Raw genomic sequence first — 16,888 nt, forward strand, 5'->3', positions numbered from 1 at the left:
GCCCAGACTTGCCAAGTGAAACAGCTGGCGGCCCGAGGCGCCGTGGCGTCACTGTCGCGTTCGTTTCCAGGCCCAGCTGCCGTTCCTGCCCTTGGCCAGGCACTGCCCAGTCGGGCTAGTTTTCTTCCACATCCTGCTGTTGAGACACATTTAAAACTTGGACAGAAGGGTGGGACTCGTGTCCTCTCAGTGTCATGTGGCCTCATCCCCAGGTTCCCCAAGGACTAAGTCCAGGGGGTGTACCTGTGTTTGACCTTTGCTGAATGACTGTTAGTTCAGACTCAGGCTGCAGTGAACTCACAGACCTGATCGGGCAGAGATGCAAATCGCTTCTGTCCAGTGGGAAAGGGAACCCTGCTGGCGTTGGCCAGCTGTCTCAGCTGGGCTGGTGCTGGTGGCCATGTGCTTGGTCTTCTCTCACCCCGAACGGGTCCTTCAGTAACCAGGTCAAGGGCATGTGTGACACCTGTTCCCTCTGCAGTGTATGAGTCATGCTCTTAGCTTTTTGAAAATTACACCCTGATACTGACTTAGGATGGATGCAGCATAGGGAACCCTCATGCTAGTAAATTTACCAAGCATTTCATCTATTAGAGATGTCCAAGGAAAGACTAGGCCGGCGTACGTTTTTCTTAAACATCCCACAAAGCATTTCAGCATGGTCGGACTGCTCCTGAGGCACCATTGCTTTTTCAGGTAACACCTCAACTTTTCACTGTTATGCTGGGAATAAGCAATTGGTTAAAAACCTGGGGAAAACCAAGGTGGTTTTTTCTTTTTCTTTTTCATTTTGAAGCCACTGGCAGTTGTACCCTATTTTGAAGGGCTGGGTCTACCTCCTGGGTGCCTGGGACACTTGAAGGCGCTTTGGAGGCTGAAAAACCTGAGTAGGAAGAGGTAATCTAGGGTCTCTGTTTTACAGTTGGGGTGACACAGGCACAAAGAGACTCCTAAGTTTCCCGGCTCCTCGAAGCCTGGTGGCAGAACGGGTGTGGGCTGGACGCTCCGCCTCCAGCCGGGCATCCTTATGCTGTCCGGCACTGCCTGCCGCATTGGGGTGGGACACAGTGAGGCTGGAGGACCTTTGGGGTCCATTCAGGGCGGCGGCCCGGTCCCAGCTTGAAGGGATGGTGGGTGCACACTGACTCCCTCCCAGGAGGGCTCCCAGGGTGCTGGTGCATGCGGGTGCCCACCCCCAGCAAAGCCTGTTTCCCCACCCGAGCATCCCCTGCGTCAGGCCAAAAAGAATTTTCCACCTTTTCACTGGGAAGGTGCAAGTGGACGCTGAACTGGATGAGTGTGACCTGCCAGTTGAGGGCGGGCTGCCCTGCCTGGAGACTTAGTAGAAAAGCACGCTTGGGCCCTCCCTGGAGGTCCAGCGGTTGAGACTCTGCGCTTCCACTGCAGAGGGCGCGGGTTCGGTCCCTGGTCGGGGAACTAGGATCCCACATGCCGCACGGCCAAAAACAAAAGCGAGCTCAAGGTCTGTGTGTCATGAATGTAACAGGAGGTAGGGAGATTCCCTGCCTGGCGGTCTCCTCTGCCTTCCCGGCTACTGCCCAAAGGTCCAGCCTGGCAGAGCTCCAGGGCAGAATGCCCGGCCCCCCTCGGTCATCCTGTGGGGACTTTGAGCTGCTTCCCCACCGGTAAAGCAGGACGGGAGACGGTCGCATCCCAGGCTTGGCTGTGAGGCTTGCCCGGGGTCACGAGCAGCAGAGTTTCCTCGAGAGCTGTGAGTCCCGAGCGGGATGGAGGAGGTGACAGCGGCCCTCGTGGCATAGGTGCATCGTGCGGGTCGGGCCCGGCCGGCCGTGGCGCTGTGGGTGGAGTGCCAGGCCCTTCCGCTCCGTCCGTGCGTTCAGGCCCGTGACGTGGCTGCATCCTGTGGTCGAGGTGGGGTGCCACGCTCGCGAACGGCTTCCTGCCCCCTGGGGTGGCCCACGTCTAGTGAAGAGAAGGTGTGGGATGTGTCGGGAGTACAAGGATTGTACGTTGAAGAAGGGGCCACGCTGTGCAGAGGCTTTTGAAAGAAGTTAGCAGAGGAAACGGCTGCTTCGTCACGCGTGGAGCGTGACCGTCTGAGGGTCTGGGGGCGGGCGTTAGGGTGGCAGCGTCGGGGCGCTGAGTCGGAAGTGGGGCACGTCTTCGTCTGGTGGCAGCAGGAGCAAGCGGGGAGAAGACCCTGGTGGGACCCTCCGCTTCGGTGGAGGGCGGGCCGGGCGCCTCGGGTGCGGCGTCTGCTCTGCCTGCCTGGACGGCGGGCCGCGGGCTCTGGAGCCACCAAGCCAACTGGACCTCGGGCGGAGCTCCAGGCCCCTCCTGCGTAACAGCCAGCTGCCCGCCAAGCAGGCCCCACAGCGCGTAACCTGTGAACGTGCTCCGCTTGGGAAGAGAGGCCGCGGGGCTTCTCTTGCCCTGGTGACCGCTCCTGGGCAGGGCCAGGGGTGGCCTCTGTGAGGAGGAGACGTGTGTGACACTGAGGAAGAACGTGGCCGGCCACTCAGAGGACAGTGTCCGCCTGAGGACTGTGTCCTGTGGGCTAAGAGCCGGGCGCGTTGTGGTGGGGCCAGCGTCCCCACGCTGGCCGGGCAGAGTCTCGGGCTGGGGTGGGCGCCGGGCCCCGATCCGGCTCTGCGGGCCGAGCAGCCCGTGGAGCCCGCGGTTCTCGTTTGCAGTCGCGGAGCTGTTGAAGCGGGGCCCTGCGTGAAGCCAGCGCCGTGTTAGGGTTGGGAGGGCCGGCACCCGGGCCTGTGGCCTCCTCTCCCTGCGGCCGCGTGCGGCAGCCATGCTGGGTGCTGTTTGCGGCTTCCTGCGCCGGGAATCCTGGGAGGTGCTGAGGAGCAGGACACGCGGCCTGCGGTGCCCAGACGCGTAACCCGCGGACCCCGCAAGTACCCTGAGGTTCCCAAGTTTTCTACATTTATTTTTATAAGTAACACATACTTATTAAGAAAAATCTGAGAAAAAAGTGGGCCCAAGTCCTACTGTGAAAACTGCGCCCTCGTGAACGGCTTTTTCTGTCTGGGGCCGGCTCCGTTGTGCGCATAATGTCAGCTCTTGAAGCAATTTTCCGTTTTCTTTCTCTCTGGGTCCTAGAGCACTTTTTTTGAAGATGGAGTGGAAGTGTGCCACGGAGATTCTCAGTAAGCCCTGAGCCCTGTGTCTGTGCGCCGGGGCGGAGGTGGCCCTGGGAGCCCAGCAGCCTGCCAGCCGTGCACCCTGTGCTGCGTCTGGGCCTCTGCCGCACTAAGTGGATGAGAGCATTAACTGTTCTTCCTTAGGTCCTTGTAATTGGAGACTCCAGAAAGATGTGACCTGGGATTCGAGAGGGCCCTGTGATTTTAGTTTTCCATCCATTTAAATGGCCTCGAGATGAACCGGTTGCACTGAGGCCACATTAAGTGGAACACTGTTCGGTCATTGATTGTGAAAGCAGAAGTTTGGTTTTGTTTTTTGTTTTTTTTTTTCTACTTGATTCTTTGCATTATATTAAGGTCGGTAAATATTTTGTATAATTACAGAGGAAAAAGGTTTTTTTTTTAAAGATTTTTTTTTAATGTGGACCATTTTTGAAGTCTTTATGGAATTTGTTACAATACTGCTTCTATTCTATGTTTTGGTTTTTTGGCCCTGAGGCATGGGGGATCTTAGCTCCCCGACCAGGGATCGAACCTGCACCCCCTGCATTGGAAGGCAGAAATCTTAACCACTGGACTGCCGGGGAAGTCCCAAAGGCATGTATTTTTAAGCAAAAATGGTATATGAGGCGGAAAAAAAGTAATAATTGAATGCTAATATGTAGAAGCCGTCATGTTTGTATAATTCTTAGTGACGGGCAGTATTTTCTCTCTCCTTCCAGGCATGCGTTTAATACAACCTCTGAAGTCTCAGGTCTTAGCAACTCTCAGAGAAAACCCGTTTGGTGTGATTTATAACCAAATGACTCGTTTAGATGGGTGGTGTCTGTCGGAACTCACCAGCACCTCAGGGATGGACCGTTGTCAGTTCCCACTCAGAAGTCACATGGTGCAGAAGGCAGCTAGCGGGACTCGCCCCGTCCCTGGCCCGTCCCCTCCGGCCGGTCCTGCCCGGGTGGTTCTCTGCTCCTCTGTGTGTCTGCAGAGGCCGCCAGCTCATCCTGCTTCCCCTGCAGCCCATCCCCCTGTAGGCGAGGAGCCAGGAAACGTTTGGGAATCTTACCGTCCAGAGAAAGGGAGCAGATCTTTAAAGGGAAAACCTCACTGGAGGATGCTGGGAGACCGCTCTTTGGAAGCTGGTGACCGAAGGGACAAGCTCCACCCTTAGCGCTGGGTGAGCCGCGCCTTGGGGTCTCCAGGGCACAGCTTCATCTGTACAGACTGCCCCCGCCCGCCGTCTGGCCTGCAACCCTCAGGAATTAAAGTGTTGGGCGGGGCGGGGGGGGGGCGGGTGTCAGTAAGAAGGAAGGCAGCCAAAGGCCCCCCATCTCCTGTTGGAAGGATGCCACACCACCTGGGAACTGCTGTCCCCCAAAGCTGAGAGCTAGGTCCGCATGCTTACAGAAAACCCGGGGGCAGGGGGCAGGCACAAAATCCATGTGGTTGGGAGACCGCGGGTGTAGAAGACAGGCTTGTTTGGACGCGATTTAAACAAAGTAAGCCAAAATGGGACAGTTAGGAAGATTGGACTCCTGACCAGTTGTTTGTTGCTGTTGAAGCACGTTGGTCTGAGTTGGTGTGGTGCCGGGAGGACGCTTGTGCTGGGAGAGAAGCTCTTCCCTTTGGAGGCGCGTGGTCGGTGATGTTGAAACAACTGGCTGGCGGAGGCCCACTTGGCACCCTTGGGAAGGGGCTCAGGGTTTGAGTGAAACAAGACTCAGCTGTGAGCTGGTTAAGTGTTGCCATTAAAAGTGGGAAAAAAATACGTGAAACTGCTTCTTTTCTCCCAAGAACGGCAGCAGTGTCTGAGGGTGTGCGAGGGGCCTCGGGGAAACACCTCCTTGGTGTGTGCACACAGCTGGCTGTGTCTTTGGCCTGAAAGACCGGTGGCCGGACGCTGCCGGCCTTTCCTGTCGTTCGAGTGAGTGCACAGGAACGTTCTGGCTAAACGGCCTGGACCACACGCGTCCAGTTAAACTGTAAACGCTGGCTCGGTGTCCCTGACGGAGGGCCGGCCACGGGCTGTTGGCAGCCCTATGTTCCCGGCGCTCTCATCCGTCTTGGGGTCGTTTAATTAGGAGACCGAGGAGGCCGCGGGGCGATTTGCAGGTTCACCAAACAGCGCTTTGCCGTGTTGCCGTCAGCGTTGAGGGTCCCGTCCTCTTTCCCAGCTCAGCTCAGGACTGTCCCGAGCGTGGACAGGCTTGCGGGATGGCCCGCGAGGCTGCGGGCCTGGGTGGACCGTGGGGACGGGGCCGCACTGACGGTGTCACTCCTGCTTTTCAGACTGGGCCGCTGCCATCCGAGTCGCCGCCCTGGACTGTGCGGAAGAGAAGAACCACGAGGTGTGCCGCGCCTACGAGATCCACTTCTACCCCACCTTCCGGGTGAGTACCTCCTCCCTCCGCGTGGCGGCGGCTGTAAGTTGAAACCCACCAGCTATGTAATTGCTGCATTTTCAGCATTTGGGGCGGGCGTCTTGAAACGTAGGGGGGATTCTGTTTGCAGAGGGGCGCCTCTCCTTCCACCCCGTTGGGTTGCCCGTGTTGTGGTGGGATTGTACCCGCGGCTCCCGCTCACACCCAGTGAGGGGAGGGGGGTGAGGCCTGCAGGTGGGGGAATGGCCGGGAGCTGCCCTGAGAGCCTGTCTGAGGCCTCCAGCCGTCGACGTGCGGCGATGGGTCTGGGTGCTGGTGTGTGCCCGGCCTGCCCGGCCGTGTGCCTGGCACGGCTGTCCCTCAGACAGGCCTGTCCCAGTCTCTCCCACTAGGGGGCGGACTGGAAGCTGAGAAGCAGACCCAGGTCTGTGTGCGCACGTGTGCGGTCACTCGCCTGCACCCGAGCGCATCACGGTGACTTTACATCTCAGGAAAAAAGCTGAGCCTTTGGAAGTGACCTTTGAGAAGCTTGGAGACCCCCCTGCCTCTCAGCCCTCACATCCCATGCTCTCTGTGGCGCAGCGTCAGATGCTCCTCCCCTAAGTGTTGACCTGGTGACAGCCATGCATCTGTCCCCTGGCTGGGCCGCGCCCACTGGTCGGCCTGGTGCCCCAGCCCCACCAGAGTCACCCTCCCCTTGAGCTCCGTGTCGAAACATGTTCCTGTTTTATTTTTCTGTCTTATTTTGTTTCAGCTTTACACACAGAGCTCTGTGTGCTGTGTGTGAGCTTCTGGCCTCCTCTTTTTCCTAACAGGACGTTGCTAGAATCACCCGCACACCGGGTGGGGCTGGGGTCCGCCGGCAGCACGGTTTACCGCCGCAGGCCCTGAGCTGCCGTGGGCACTCACGTGTGTGTCCTGTGCCGCCTGGCGCCGGCTTGGAGTGCGGTGCTGGCCCTTCCCTGCTGACGCGTGACAGGGAGTGATCACTACTCCACGGGTGGCCCTGTCTGTTGGTGTCATTTGCCCGTTTTCCTCTCCCCCGTGTGTGCTTTTCTGACTGATTTACAGGAGTCCTGTGTCTTCCCGACACTAGCCCTCCTTCAGCTATGCGTGTCCGGGGGTGTCAGCACCCAGCCTGTCACTGTTTACACTGTCTTTACCGTGTCTTTTAACGAAGAAAGTTTTTAATTTTGATGTAAAATCCTTTTGTTCTGCTCAAAGACACTTGGTATAGTGCCTGCCCTCGTCCCTAGGAGTTTTTGTGTCGTTGAGCGGACATACCGTGAACACCTAGCACCAGGAGCCTTTAGGGGACACCCTGTCTGCCATAGTTCCAGCCCTGCTGGGGCAGAAAATGGAAACAGCAGGGCTCCGGTCGGTACTGAGCAGCCACTCGTGAATCCGGAGGGAAACACTGTCATCCACAGAAACACATAGAAGTGTGGTTCGTCATCAGTCAACGTAAAGTTTCTAGAAAAAAGGGACTAAAGCTCTCAAAGATGATGGTCGTTTTGTTGCCTAAAGATTAAACGTTTACACAGACGCCAGGCCAGGCTGTTTCTTATTTGTTCTTTGCTTTTCTTCTTAGTATTTTAAAGCATTTGCAAAGGACTTTACAACTGGAGAAGACTTTAAAGGTAAGGACCTAAGTGTTCTATTCTACCGTCCTAGATTCCTTCCCTCTTAGATAAATCTATTCAGGTGAGACTAGAACACACCCTGGTTGGGTCTGCCCCTCACCCCGTCTTCGGCACATTTACGTCGGCACTATCGGCCCTTTCTTTCCTGTAAGGGTTCAAAGGGTCCTAGTTTCAGCGAGAATTCTTTCTTCTGTGCTTTGCCTTCCTTGGCAAATATGGTGGTGAAATTTATTTTCTTAAGTAAACCTTTCTGGGAAAAAGAAAAGTTTGAGAAGTGCACACATCGCAAGGGCACCCCGATGCATTTTTGTCAGTGATCCCCACCAGCTCCCCCTGGGAGCCCACAGTGAGGGCAGTCTGCCTGCCTCTGAACTTGGTATAGATGGACACATGCCTCTGTCTCCACGCCGCGTGTGTGTGCGTGTGTGTGGGGGGGCGCCCCCCCGTGGCCGTGTGTCCCTGGAGCTCACTGATTCCCATGCTGGTTGCTGAGAGGCCTCCCGGCGTGTGAATCCACGGCCGCGTGCGCTCGCACCATCGGGGCCCTGGGGTGGGACGGGCGCTTGGCAGGCAGATGCGGCCGTGACGGTGGGTGCCGCCCTGCAGGGCCGGACAGAGAGCCGCAGACCGTGAGGCACACGATGATCGACTTCCTGCAGAGCCACACGGACGAAGGCAGGCCTCCCGGGTGCCCGTCTTTGGACCCCATTCGGTGCGTAGTGCTGTGAAAAAGGTGGCACGCTGCAAGCTGAGTTTAATTTTGTAAAGTAGCGACTTGCGTTAAGTGATGTGGGCACTGGTCTACTATGGCCTTGAAAGCACTAAAAGCCTCTTTTCCTCTTAAAAGGCCCAGGGACGTTCTTTCTCTCATTGACAACAGCGGCGGCCGTTACGTGGCTGTCTTATTTGAAAGCAACAGCTCCTACGTTGGACGCGAGGTACTGTCTGCGCCTCTTCCAGTGTCGGGTCTGTGATCAGATTCCTGTGTAGCAGTAACTACGTCGCCTGATCTGTTGTATTCTCGGAATTGGCGTTTGCGTTATTCAGCAGACGCACTGGTTACAGAGAAGACTGTTGGGGCGAGAATCTGCCTCCAAGGGGAGGGGAAGCAGCTCCTGAGTGCAGCCTGGTCCTCTGGGTGGGGGGCCTGGTCCCCCAGGGCGGGGCCAGGAAGGACTCGCGGCAGACCTAGCCCTCGGGACACGCGTCTTCCCTGAGGTCATTCTCTCTTTCCTAGGCGTTATTTATTTATTTATTTTTGCAGTACGCGGGCCTCTCACTGTTGTGGCCTCTCCCGTTGCGGAGCACAGGCTCCGGACGTGCAGGCTCAGCGGCCATGGCTCACGGGCCCAGCCACTCCGCGGCACGTGGGATCTTCCCGGCCCGGGGTACGAACCCGTGTCCCCTGCATCGGCAGGCGGACTCTCAACCATTGCGCCACCAGGGAAGCCCTCCTAGGCGTTATGATCAAGACTTTTCCTTTGCTGTATCTGAACTCCCAACTTTCCTGTCAAATCCCAGATTCTGTAAAACAGTGTTTCTGTCGTGAATCTTTGCTTTATTATCACTTCACATGTGTGGGTCTGAAGCCCTTGCCTTTGGCAAAGTCTCAGTAAAATCCAGGTGCCAGGAGCCGGGCTGGAGGACAGGGATTCTTTACCCCGAGGTCTCCTAGGGATGAGAGAAGACACCTCACTCCGGAACTTAGCCCCGGGTGCCATGTTTCTCCCTCTCTGCTGGCCTCTCGACTGTTCTTCCTAGATTGGGGCTCTGGGAAGGAAGTGTGGTGGTCCCAGTGGGGCTTTGGCTGCCGGGCGGGTGCCTGGTTCCCGCTCTCAGCGAGGCCTCTGGTTGGGACACGGCTCTGTCGCTCCTGAGAGAGAGGTGGTTCTGCACCCGACTGTCCGGGTGGCACGCCCGGGGCTTGCTGTTCGTCTTTCACACTCCTCTAGCTCCTGAGATGCCACCCGGGGGTCCCCCTGCCACTGCCCCCCACCACTGCACCTTCAGCCTCAGCAGCCCTGGACCGGGCAGCTCTGGAGGGAGGAACGGCCGACCGGGGGCGCCGTCAGCCTCTCAGCGCAGGCCCCGAGGGTGGAGGGGAAGCTGGAGGCCGGGGCGCGGCCCCAGCTCGCGTGGGGCTGACCGTCCGTGTCTGACGACTGAGGGCCTTAGAGGGTGCGTGCGGAACACAGCACAGGCCCCTCCGACGGTCGGCTCGGTGAGGAGGCTGTAGTTCCTGCCGCGCGACAGTCGGGGGCCTGAAAGTGCCACAGAACAGGGATGTCGGTGGTCCGGCTTAGAGGGGATGAGCCGCGATGCTGTAAGAAGCTGTGTTCGTCAGTTCCATTTCCGGAGGACCCTGCCGTCCACAGCGGAGGTGACCGTACTTTCTCGTTGCCCAGGTGATCTTAGACCTGATTCCCTACGAGAACATCGAGGTGAAGAGAGCGCTGGGCTGGGATAAAGCCTTGCTTCAGAAGCTCGGTGTTTATTCCGTCCCCTCGTGTTACTTGATTTACCCAAACGGGTCCCACGGATTAGTTACCGTGTAAGTAGAGTCTGGCTTCCGGGATGTTTGTGACGCCACCGACACCCCCAGCCCCTGGGCGCTCACTGGTGTGTGGGGTGGTGGGGGAGACGGGCTGCAGGCCCCGCACGGGCGCACGCCTTGCTGACACCGGCAGCACCGTCATCAAAATGCCGCTCGCCTCTGCGCTGGGTGCCTGCACACCCGTAAGAGAAGCTCGGCTGAAGAGGAAGCAAGTTGAGTCGAGGCTGGGAGAGCGTCACAGGTGGGGAGGTGAGCTGCCCGCCTGGCCCCCCAGCTTCAGGCTGGAGGCCCCAGGCCAGCCTCGCCCGCGTCCCCGGAGCTCTTGGCGAGGCGCCACGTGTGGACATGGCGGCGAGAAGGCGGGCGCTCTCCTCCCTCGGGGCTCCTGTCTCAGCCTCTGGGAAGTTTAGCTGGGGCACCGAGGGCGCCGCCCCCAGGAGCCTCAAGCACGCCGTAGTTCCTTGAGTGTATTTTCTATTCTTTGAAAAAAATGGAATTCAGGGTAAGCCAGGAGGTCTTACCTGGGGCGCCCGGCCCTACAGCAGACCTTCCTTGAACAAACTGCCCTCTTATTTTGAAGAAAAAAGCTTGTTTTACATTCAAAGCGTCATCTGTACAACCTCAACATAAGATGACGTTGATATTTTTACCAATAACTGCTGCGTTCTCCTTTGGGGAATGAAAATAATCTCTGGACCCTTTGGGGGACCCCTGAGCTACCTGGGGAGGGCACAGTAACGGCCTTCACAGCCCTCCACTCCCCGCCAGTGGAGGGGCCACTCCGCAGTGCTCAGGAGCCACCGGGCTGTGAGGAGGGGCCGGGCGCTCCTTCCCCCTCCCCGCCCGACTCCTGACGCCCCACGCGGAGCTGGCAGCCTGTGGACAGAGGATGTCGAAACCACAGTTTGGATAAAGCTGATCTTGGCAGATGCTCAAACCAGCGTAGTATACGATTCATTTTTGTTTGGTGGGGATGTTACGTTCTCAGGTTGGGGGCCAGCTCCCCGAGGCCCGGGCTTTGCTACCATCCCGCTCCGCCCAAGATACCTGCAGTAGATGCCCAGAGAATGGCTGGGCTGGGTGGTGCACATCACCCCGGATTTACGGAGGGAGGGCTGCTCTGAACCTGGGGCCATAAGGCGCCTGCGGACGGGGGCCAGGCCGCCGAAGCCCGCCTCTGAGCCCGCGCCCTGCCCTCCCCTTTCTCACAGCGGGAAGCCTCTCCGATCGTTTTTCTCCTCTTATTTGAAGTCATTGCCGGATGTGAGGAAGAAATCGCTTTCATTGCCTGAAAAACCAAGCAAAGAAGACAACTCTGAAGCCGTGGTTTGGAGGGAATTTGACAGGTGAGTGAAGCTGCCTGGAATGTGTGGCTGGGGGTCCAGGGGTCACTGCAGGGTGGCTCGTTCAGAAGCCCGCCTGCCGGCACTCGGGGATTCTCCGCGTTGTCTCCCCGGGGTGGCGTCCCTCTGGGGTAGAAGCCAGCACTCGGGAATCTACGTGAAGAGAGAGGCGCCCACACTGACCTTGTAGCGTTTCCTCCCAGGTCGAAGCTGTATGTGGCTGACCTGGAATCGGGGCTGCACCACCTCCTGAGGGTGGAGCTGGCCGCCCGCAGGTCCCTGGCCGGGGCCGAGCTGAAGACACTCAAGGACTTCATCACTGTCCTGGCCAAGGTGTGTGGGCGTCTGGACCGGGCCGGGGTGCACGGGCCAGCCTGGGCTTGACCACGCGACCTCGCCCGTCCTCCACTCACCCAGACGCCTGCCGTGTGCTGGGGGCCTGCGGGGCACAAAGCTCCTGGCCGCGTGGAGGCGCCCGCGCACTCGGCGGGGGGTGGGGGTGGGCGCTGGGACCATGCAGGGCAGCGCCGCGGCCTGAGGGCCCTGCCGGCTCGGGGCGAGCGGTGCCTGGGGAAGGCCTGAGGACCAGCAGGATGAGCGGGGAGTGAGCGGGAGTGGGCAGGAGGCCTGTGCGTCGGGGAGCTGGGAGGAGAGGTGGGGAGCGGCGGGCCTCCGGGCAGGGAGACGGCTGCAGCCTGCGGTGTCGTGTCGTGTCGGGTGGGCCCTGGGGGTGGGGCACGTGGTGGCTGCTGTGTCAGCTCATGTTTAGAGGGGTGCGGCTGTCGGGATTACATTCCTGCCAAGAACTCTTAGCTCCAGAGCTGAAAGTCCGGGCTTGTGGTCTTTTTCTGGGCCCAGAGCCCCTGTGCTGGGCAGAGGTTGGAGCAGTCAGTCATCCCTCTTCCCCGGGGATGGACCTGGGCCCCTGTTCTGTTGGCCCAGCAGCCCTGGCCGTGGCCCTTCTGCTCTCTGACCTCTGAGATAGCCCAGGCCCTAGGCACGCCCCGCCCGCCGTGGTCACCTTTGGTCACCTTTGGTCTTGCGCTGGCTGCCGCAGCTGCCTCCAGAGGCCACCCTTCGTAACCCTATTGTTATCTAAGAAATAAGGAAGCTTAATTCTGAAAGGTTTCCCTTGCCACGTGTGTGCCGTCCCTGACGAGGTGCTCCGCAGCCACCACTTCCGCTGGTCAGAGTTTACTCACGTTGTAATAAGATCTTTGAAGAAACTCAGGAGGTAGAATTTACATTTAAGGGAATAAGGAGTCACCTGATTTGTTTCAAATGAATAAATGGAAGCTGTTCAGGCAGCTCTCCTCGCGCTGCGCCCCGCAGAGGTCGGAGCCCCCGCCTGCCCGTCCGCGTCGGGACAGGGGCCTTGCTGCCCACGTGCCTCGTGTTCCCTGCCCTCGTTCCAGCCCAGTGTCACCCTGGAGGGCTCCACACGTGGGCGGAGCCTGTGAGTCAGGTCAGCATAAATTATTCTGAATAGTTTTTCTACGCGTTACTTAAACTGTAGATGCTGGTCCGTTGGTAATGGCGCTCTGTAACCGGTGTTGGAAAACCCCAGAGTTTGCAGAGTTGACGATGCGATGTTTCCGCTGTGGCTGTTTCTGCAGCTGAGGCAGCTGCATCTGTCTCGGCACCGGTGTTGGTTAAGGTCTCGGCCCAGGTTTCTAAGAGCTCTTTCAGCCTTGAATTTGCACATTTCACTGGCAGCATCTAATCGAAGTTCCTCACAGAAGGCCTGCAGGACCGCCGGGATCCTTGCACTCGAGGCTTCCCGGGCCGCCAGCGCGGCCTGAGTGTCGACGTGTAGTTAGCCAGCGATGGCGCTCGTTTGCGTGGAAGCCTCAGGGGTGTGCATGCCTTTTCCAAATAGTCTGACAGTCAGAGATGGCAGAGGGGGAGACGAGGCAGTGTAAGGACACCGGGCAGGATTGGCATGAATTACCATGAGGGCGTGGAGTGAGAAGGCAGCGATTTCAGAAAGGCCTACAGCCCTTGACAACGTGGTAAATAAGGCTCCCGGTGGCCGTGTGGTCCGTGGTCATGAAGTGGCCGCCGGGCGTGAGGATGAGCGGCTGTGTCCCGGGTGCCAGGCGGCGGTGGAGCTGCAGGAATGGGGCCCAGTGCGGGCTTCCCCCTCGTCTGTGTTTTGGGGAAACTCTAGTTCCTCCAGAGACCCCCACCCCTGTGCTCCGTCGGAGCCTGGGTGGACTGGAGACACTTGCTCCCTCCAGCTGGTGGGTCCAGGGCAGGGCAGGCCCGGTCTCCGCCCCTGGGAGGCCACGCCATGGGGGCCGCTTCCCGACCGGTCCCTGAGTGTGGTCTTCCCTGCTCAGCTGTTCCCCGGGCGGCCGCCAGTCAGGAAGCTGCTGGAGACGCTGCAGGAGTGGCTGGCCAGCCTGCCCCTGGACAGGATCCCCTACGACGCCGTCCTCGACCTGGTCAACAACAAGATGCGGGTGAGGCAGCCCCTTCGACGAGCTTGGGGGACCCCGCGCCTGCCCTCGGCCGATGCGCCGCCGGTCTCCCTCCCCGGTTCTGCCGCCCGGTCTCCACAGCAACCTCCAGCTCCCTCTGCCTGGGTCTGGGACAGACGGCCGACCGAGACGATGGGGGTTTTGTCAGGCAGAGAAGCATTAGGGTTTGTTTTCTGTTTTCATTTTTAGTAAACTCATCTAGATTTCACACTTAAAAAAGTAGTGAATAAAGGCGATGGGTCGAGCTGCCGTGCAGGCCGGGCGTGCAGCCAGGGTCTTGGGCCGGCGTCTGTGGCCACAGGCTCCACGGCGTAGGCTCCCCGGGGTCTGATTCCAGCAGCCCCGTGGGCGCCGGTTTCTAGCCTTGGCCTCTGCTCCATGGGACCTGAGCCGTGTGACGGGGAAGGTGGCCGAGAGCAGGGGCTCAGACCCACAGGGGCCGGGCCTGTGCAGTCACCTGTGGGGACCGAGGGGCCGGGACGCCCGCGGAGCGCAGTTCGCAGCCCTGCTTCTGGGCTGTTACAGCCCTTCGGCCTCCGGCTCGCTCCTTGTAAAGTGAAGATCCTATTCATTCAGATGGAGAATTGCCCGACAATTGAATTTTTTTGTTACTAGTCTCCTATAAATCTCATTGTAACTAATTCTAACTTTAAAAAAAGATGGGTGTCTTTCATGCTGCCTAGTGCTGCTTCATGAGGACACAGGTGAACTCTTCCCTTCTCCCCAAAGACTGGAAAAGAACGGGCCACGTTTCCATATTTTGAGAACTCTTTTAGTAAAATAGAGACTTTTTTTCCTCTCATTTATTCGTTATTGGATTTAAATTTACACATGGTGAGATGTACGGTTAAGTTTTGAGAGACGCGCTCCCTGTGTAACCACCGCCCAATCAAGACTGACCACAGTCACCAACTTTTTTTTTTTTTTTTTGGCTGTGTTGGGTCTTCATTGCAGCACGTGGCTTTCTCCAGTTGCAGCTACTGGGCTCTAGGCGCGCGGACTTCAGTAGTTGTGGCTCATGGGCTCTAGAGCGCAGGCTCAGAAGTTGTGGCTCACGGGCTTAGTTGCTCCATGGCATGTGGGATCTTCTCCGACCAGGGCTTGAACCTATGTCCCTTGCTTTGGCAGGCAGATTCCTAACCACTGCGCCACCAGGGAAGTCCACCACCAACTATTTTTAATTTTAACAATTCAATTATCTCTTATTTTTTTCCTACCCCCTCCCAGATTTCTGGAATATTCCTTACTAATCACATAAAGTGGGTTGGATGTCAAGGAAGCCGACCAGAGCTGAGGGGCTACACGTGTTCTCTGTGGAAATTGTTCCACACTTTGACTGTTCGAGCTGGGACCCATCCAAAAGCGCTGGACGGCACAGGTGAGCTGTCCCCACCTGGGCCACCCGACACGGGTGCTGCGCTACTGCCTGCCGGGGCCGTCCCAAGCTCACGCAGAGGGTAACGTGCCTTCAGGGTGCCTGGGGTCCATTCTAAGGAGGGTGGAGGTGAGCATCTTTCCTGGAGGTCTGCTCAGCCCCTGTGCCGGCTTGGGATGCCGGAGCCGGAGTCCCCACCCTCTTTCCTCACAGCCAGTGCCTGGCTGACCCTTGGGGACATGAGTCATGGGCGGGGTGAGGGAGCGCTGGCCAGGAACGTCTCTCGGTGTCAGCGCCTCTTTCTTTGCTTTAAAGAACACGAGAGTAAATGAAACACATTTGGAGAAGTGTACGGTTACCTGTTGTTTCTAACAAGTCACCTGGAGCAGCGCACACCCCTTATCTCATGGTGTCTGTGGGGCGGGCGCTCAGGTGTGGCCTGACCAGGGTCTTCGGCTTCAGGTCTCCGAGAGCCTGGGTGCAGAGTGCTGGCCTGGGACGGTGGGGAAGAGAGGAAGAGACACCCTCCCCGCACTTGCACCCCACATGGGGGGCTATCCTTCCTCACCGTGTGGTCTCCCCATAGGCAGCCGGCTTCATCGGGGCCCTCGGTGGTGCTAAGTCCGTCACCTCTGCCATGTTTGTTCGTTAGAAGTGAGCCACTAGGCCCACGAGGGGAGGCGATGACACAGACGTGGCTGCAGGAGGTGGGTCCACGTTTGTCCCACACAAAGCGCTAAAAATCGTGTTGGAGTTTTGGATCCTCTCTGGACTGTGTTGTGCGTATGCCTCTCAGTTTAAGCAGGCCCCTGACAGCCATGGGAATATCTGCTTTTAGTTCTTTATTTTATTTTATTTTGTTATTTATTTATTTATTTTTGGCTGCGTTGGGTCTTCGTTGCTGCACGCGGGCTTTCTGTAGTTGCGGCGAGCGGGGGCTACTCTTCGTTGCAGTGCGTGAGCTTCTCACTGCAGTGGCTTCTCTTGTCGTGGAGCACGGGCTCTAGGCATGTGGGCTTCAGTAGTTGTGGCACGCGGGCTCAGTAGTTGTGGCTCGTGGGCTCTAGAGCGCAGGCTCAGTAGTTGTGGCGCACGGGCTTAGTTGCTCCACGGCATGTGGGATCTTCCCGGACCAGGGCTCGAACCTGTGTCCCCTGCATCGGCAGGTGGATTCTTAACCGCTGCGCCACCAGGGAAGTCCTAGTTTTGTTTTTTTAATCATTCAGGTTCACTGACATCGGTATTAAGTCAAGATGAAGTTTTGGGACCCACACCGTCCAATGTTCTTTCCAGTAAAATTGTAAAATTCTTTTAGAGTTACCTTTTGCTGTGTAACAAACGAACCCCAGACGCCGTGGCTTAAAACAACCACCAGGTTTTTACTCATGGTTCTGGGGCTCAGCTCTTTGGACGGGCTCACCTGTGGCCTCGCTCAGGTGGCGGCGGCTGACTGGTCTAGACTCAGAAGGTCAGGCTCCCAGGCAGCGCCAGCTCCCGACGGGGCATCGCCACATCCGGGAGGGGCCTTGGGGTCTGGGCATCACTTCCGCCACAGCCTGTTGCTCAGACAGGTCTCATCCAGCCCAGGTTCACGGTGGGGAGATAGAGGCCACCTGTTGGGGAGAAGCAGCAGCGGGGCATGTGGCATCTTCAGACATCTCTACCACCCCTGGCCCTGCTCCAGGTGACGTTGGATTTCTATTCCTCCAGGGTCTAGTGGGAGAGGTGGGCTTTCAATCGAAAATTCTCTTAAGAATCACACAGAAGGGACTTCCCTGGTGGCGCAGTGGTTGAGAGTCCACCTGCCGAGGCAGGGGACACGGGTTCGTGCCCCGGTCCTGGAAGATCCCACATGCCGCGGAGCGGCTGGGCCCGTGAGCCATGGCCGCTGAGCCTGCGCGTCCGGAGCCTGTGCTCCGCAACGGGAGAGGCCACAACAGTGAGAGGCCCGCGTACCGCAAAAAAAAAAAGAATC

At 58.3% G+C, this 16,888-nt stretch overlaps 1 protein-coding gene across 1 annotated transcript in view; it reads left to right on the forward strand.

The window, feature by feature from the left end:
• Positions 1-16,888, forward strand: part of QSOX2 (quiescin sulfhydryl oxidase 2) — a 28,700-nt gene that overhangs the window by 5,947 nt on the left and 5,865 nt on the right. Inside the window, exons 2-10 of the mRNA XM_082617245.1 lie at positions 5,424-5,524; positions 7,107-7,155; positions 7,765-7,870; positions 8,006-8,096; positions 9,564-9,709; positions 10,924-11,058; positions 11,259-11,388; positions 13,398-13,520; positions 14,766-14,916. Coding sequence (XP_082473371.1) covers positions 5,424-5,524; positions 7,107-7,155; positions 7,765-7,870; positions 8,006-8,096; positions 9,564-9,709; positions 10,924-11,058; positions 11,259-11,388; positions 13,398-13,520; positions 14,766-14,916 — 1,032 coding nt within the window. The remainder of the gene's footprint in view (positions 1-5,423; positions 5,525-7,106; positions 7,156-7,764; positions 7,871-8,005; positions 8,097-9,563; positions 9,710-10,923; positions 11,059-11,258; positions 11,389-13,397; positions 13,521-14,765; positions 14,917-16,888) is intronic.

Source organism: Mesoplodon mirus (genome assembly GCF_964341445.2).
Source record: "Mesoplodon mirus genome assembly, chromosome: 1".
NCBI classification, from domain to species: Eukaryota; Metazoa; Chordata; class Mammalia; order Artiodactyla; family Ziphiidae; genus Mesoplodon; species Mesoplodon mirus.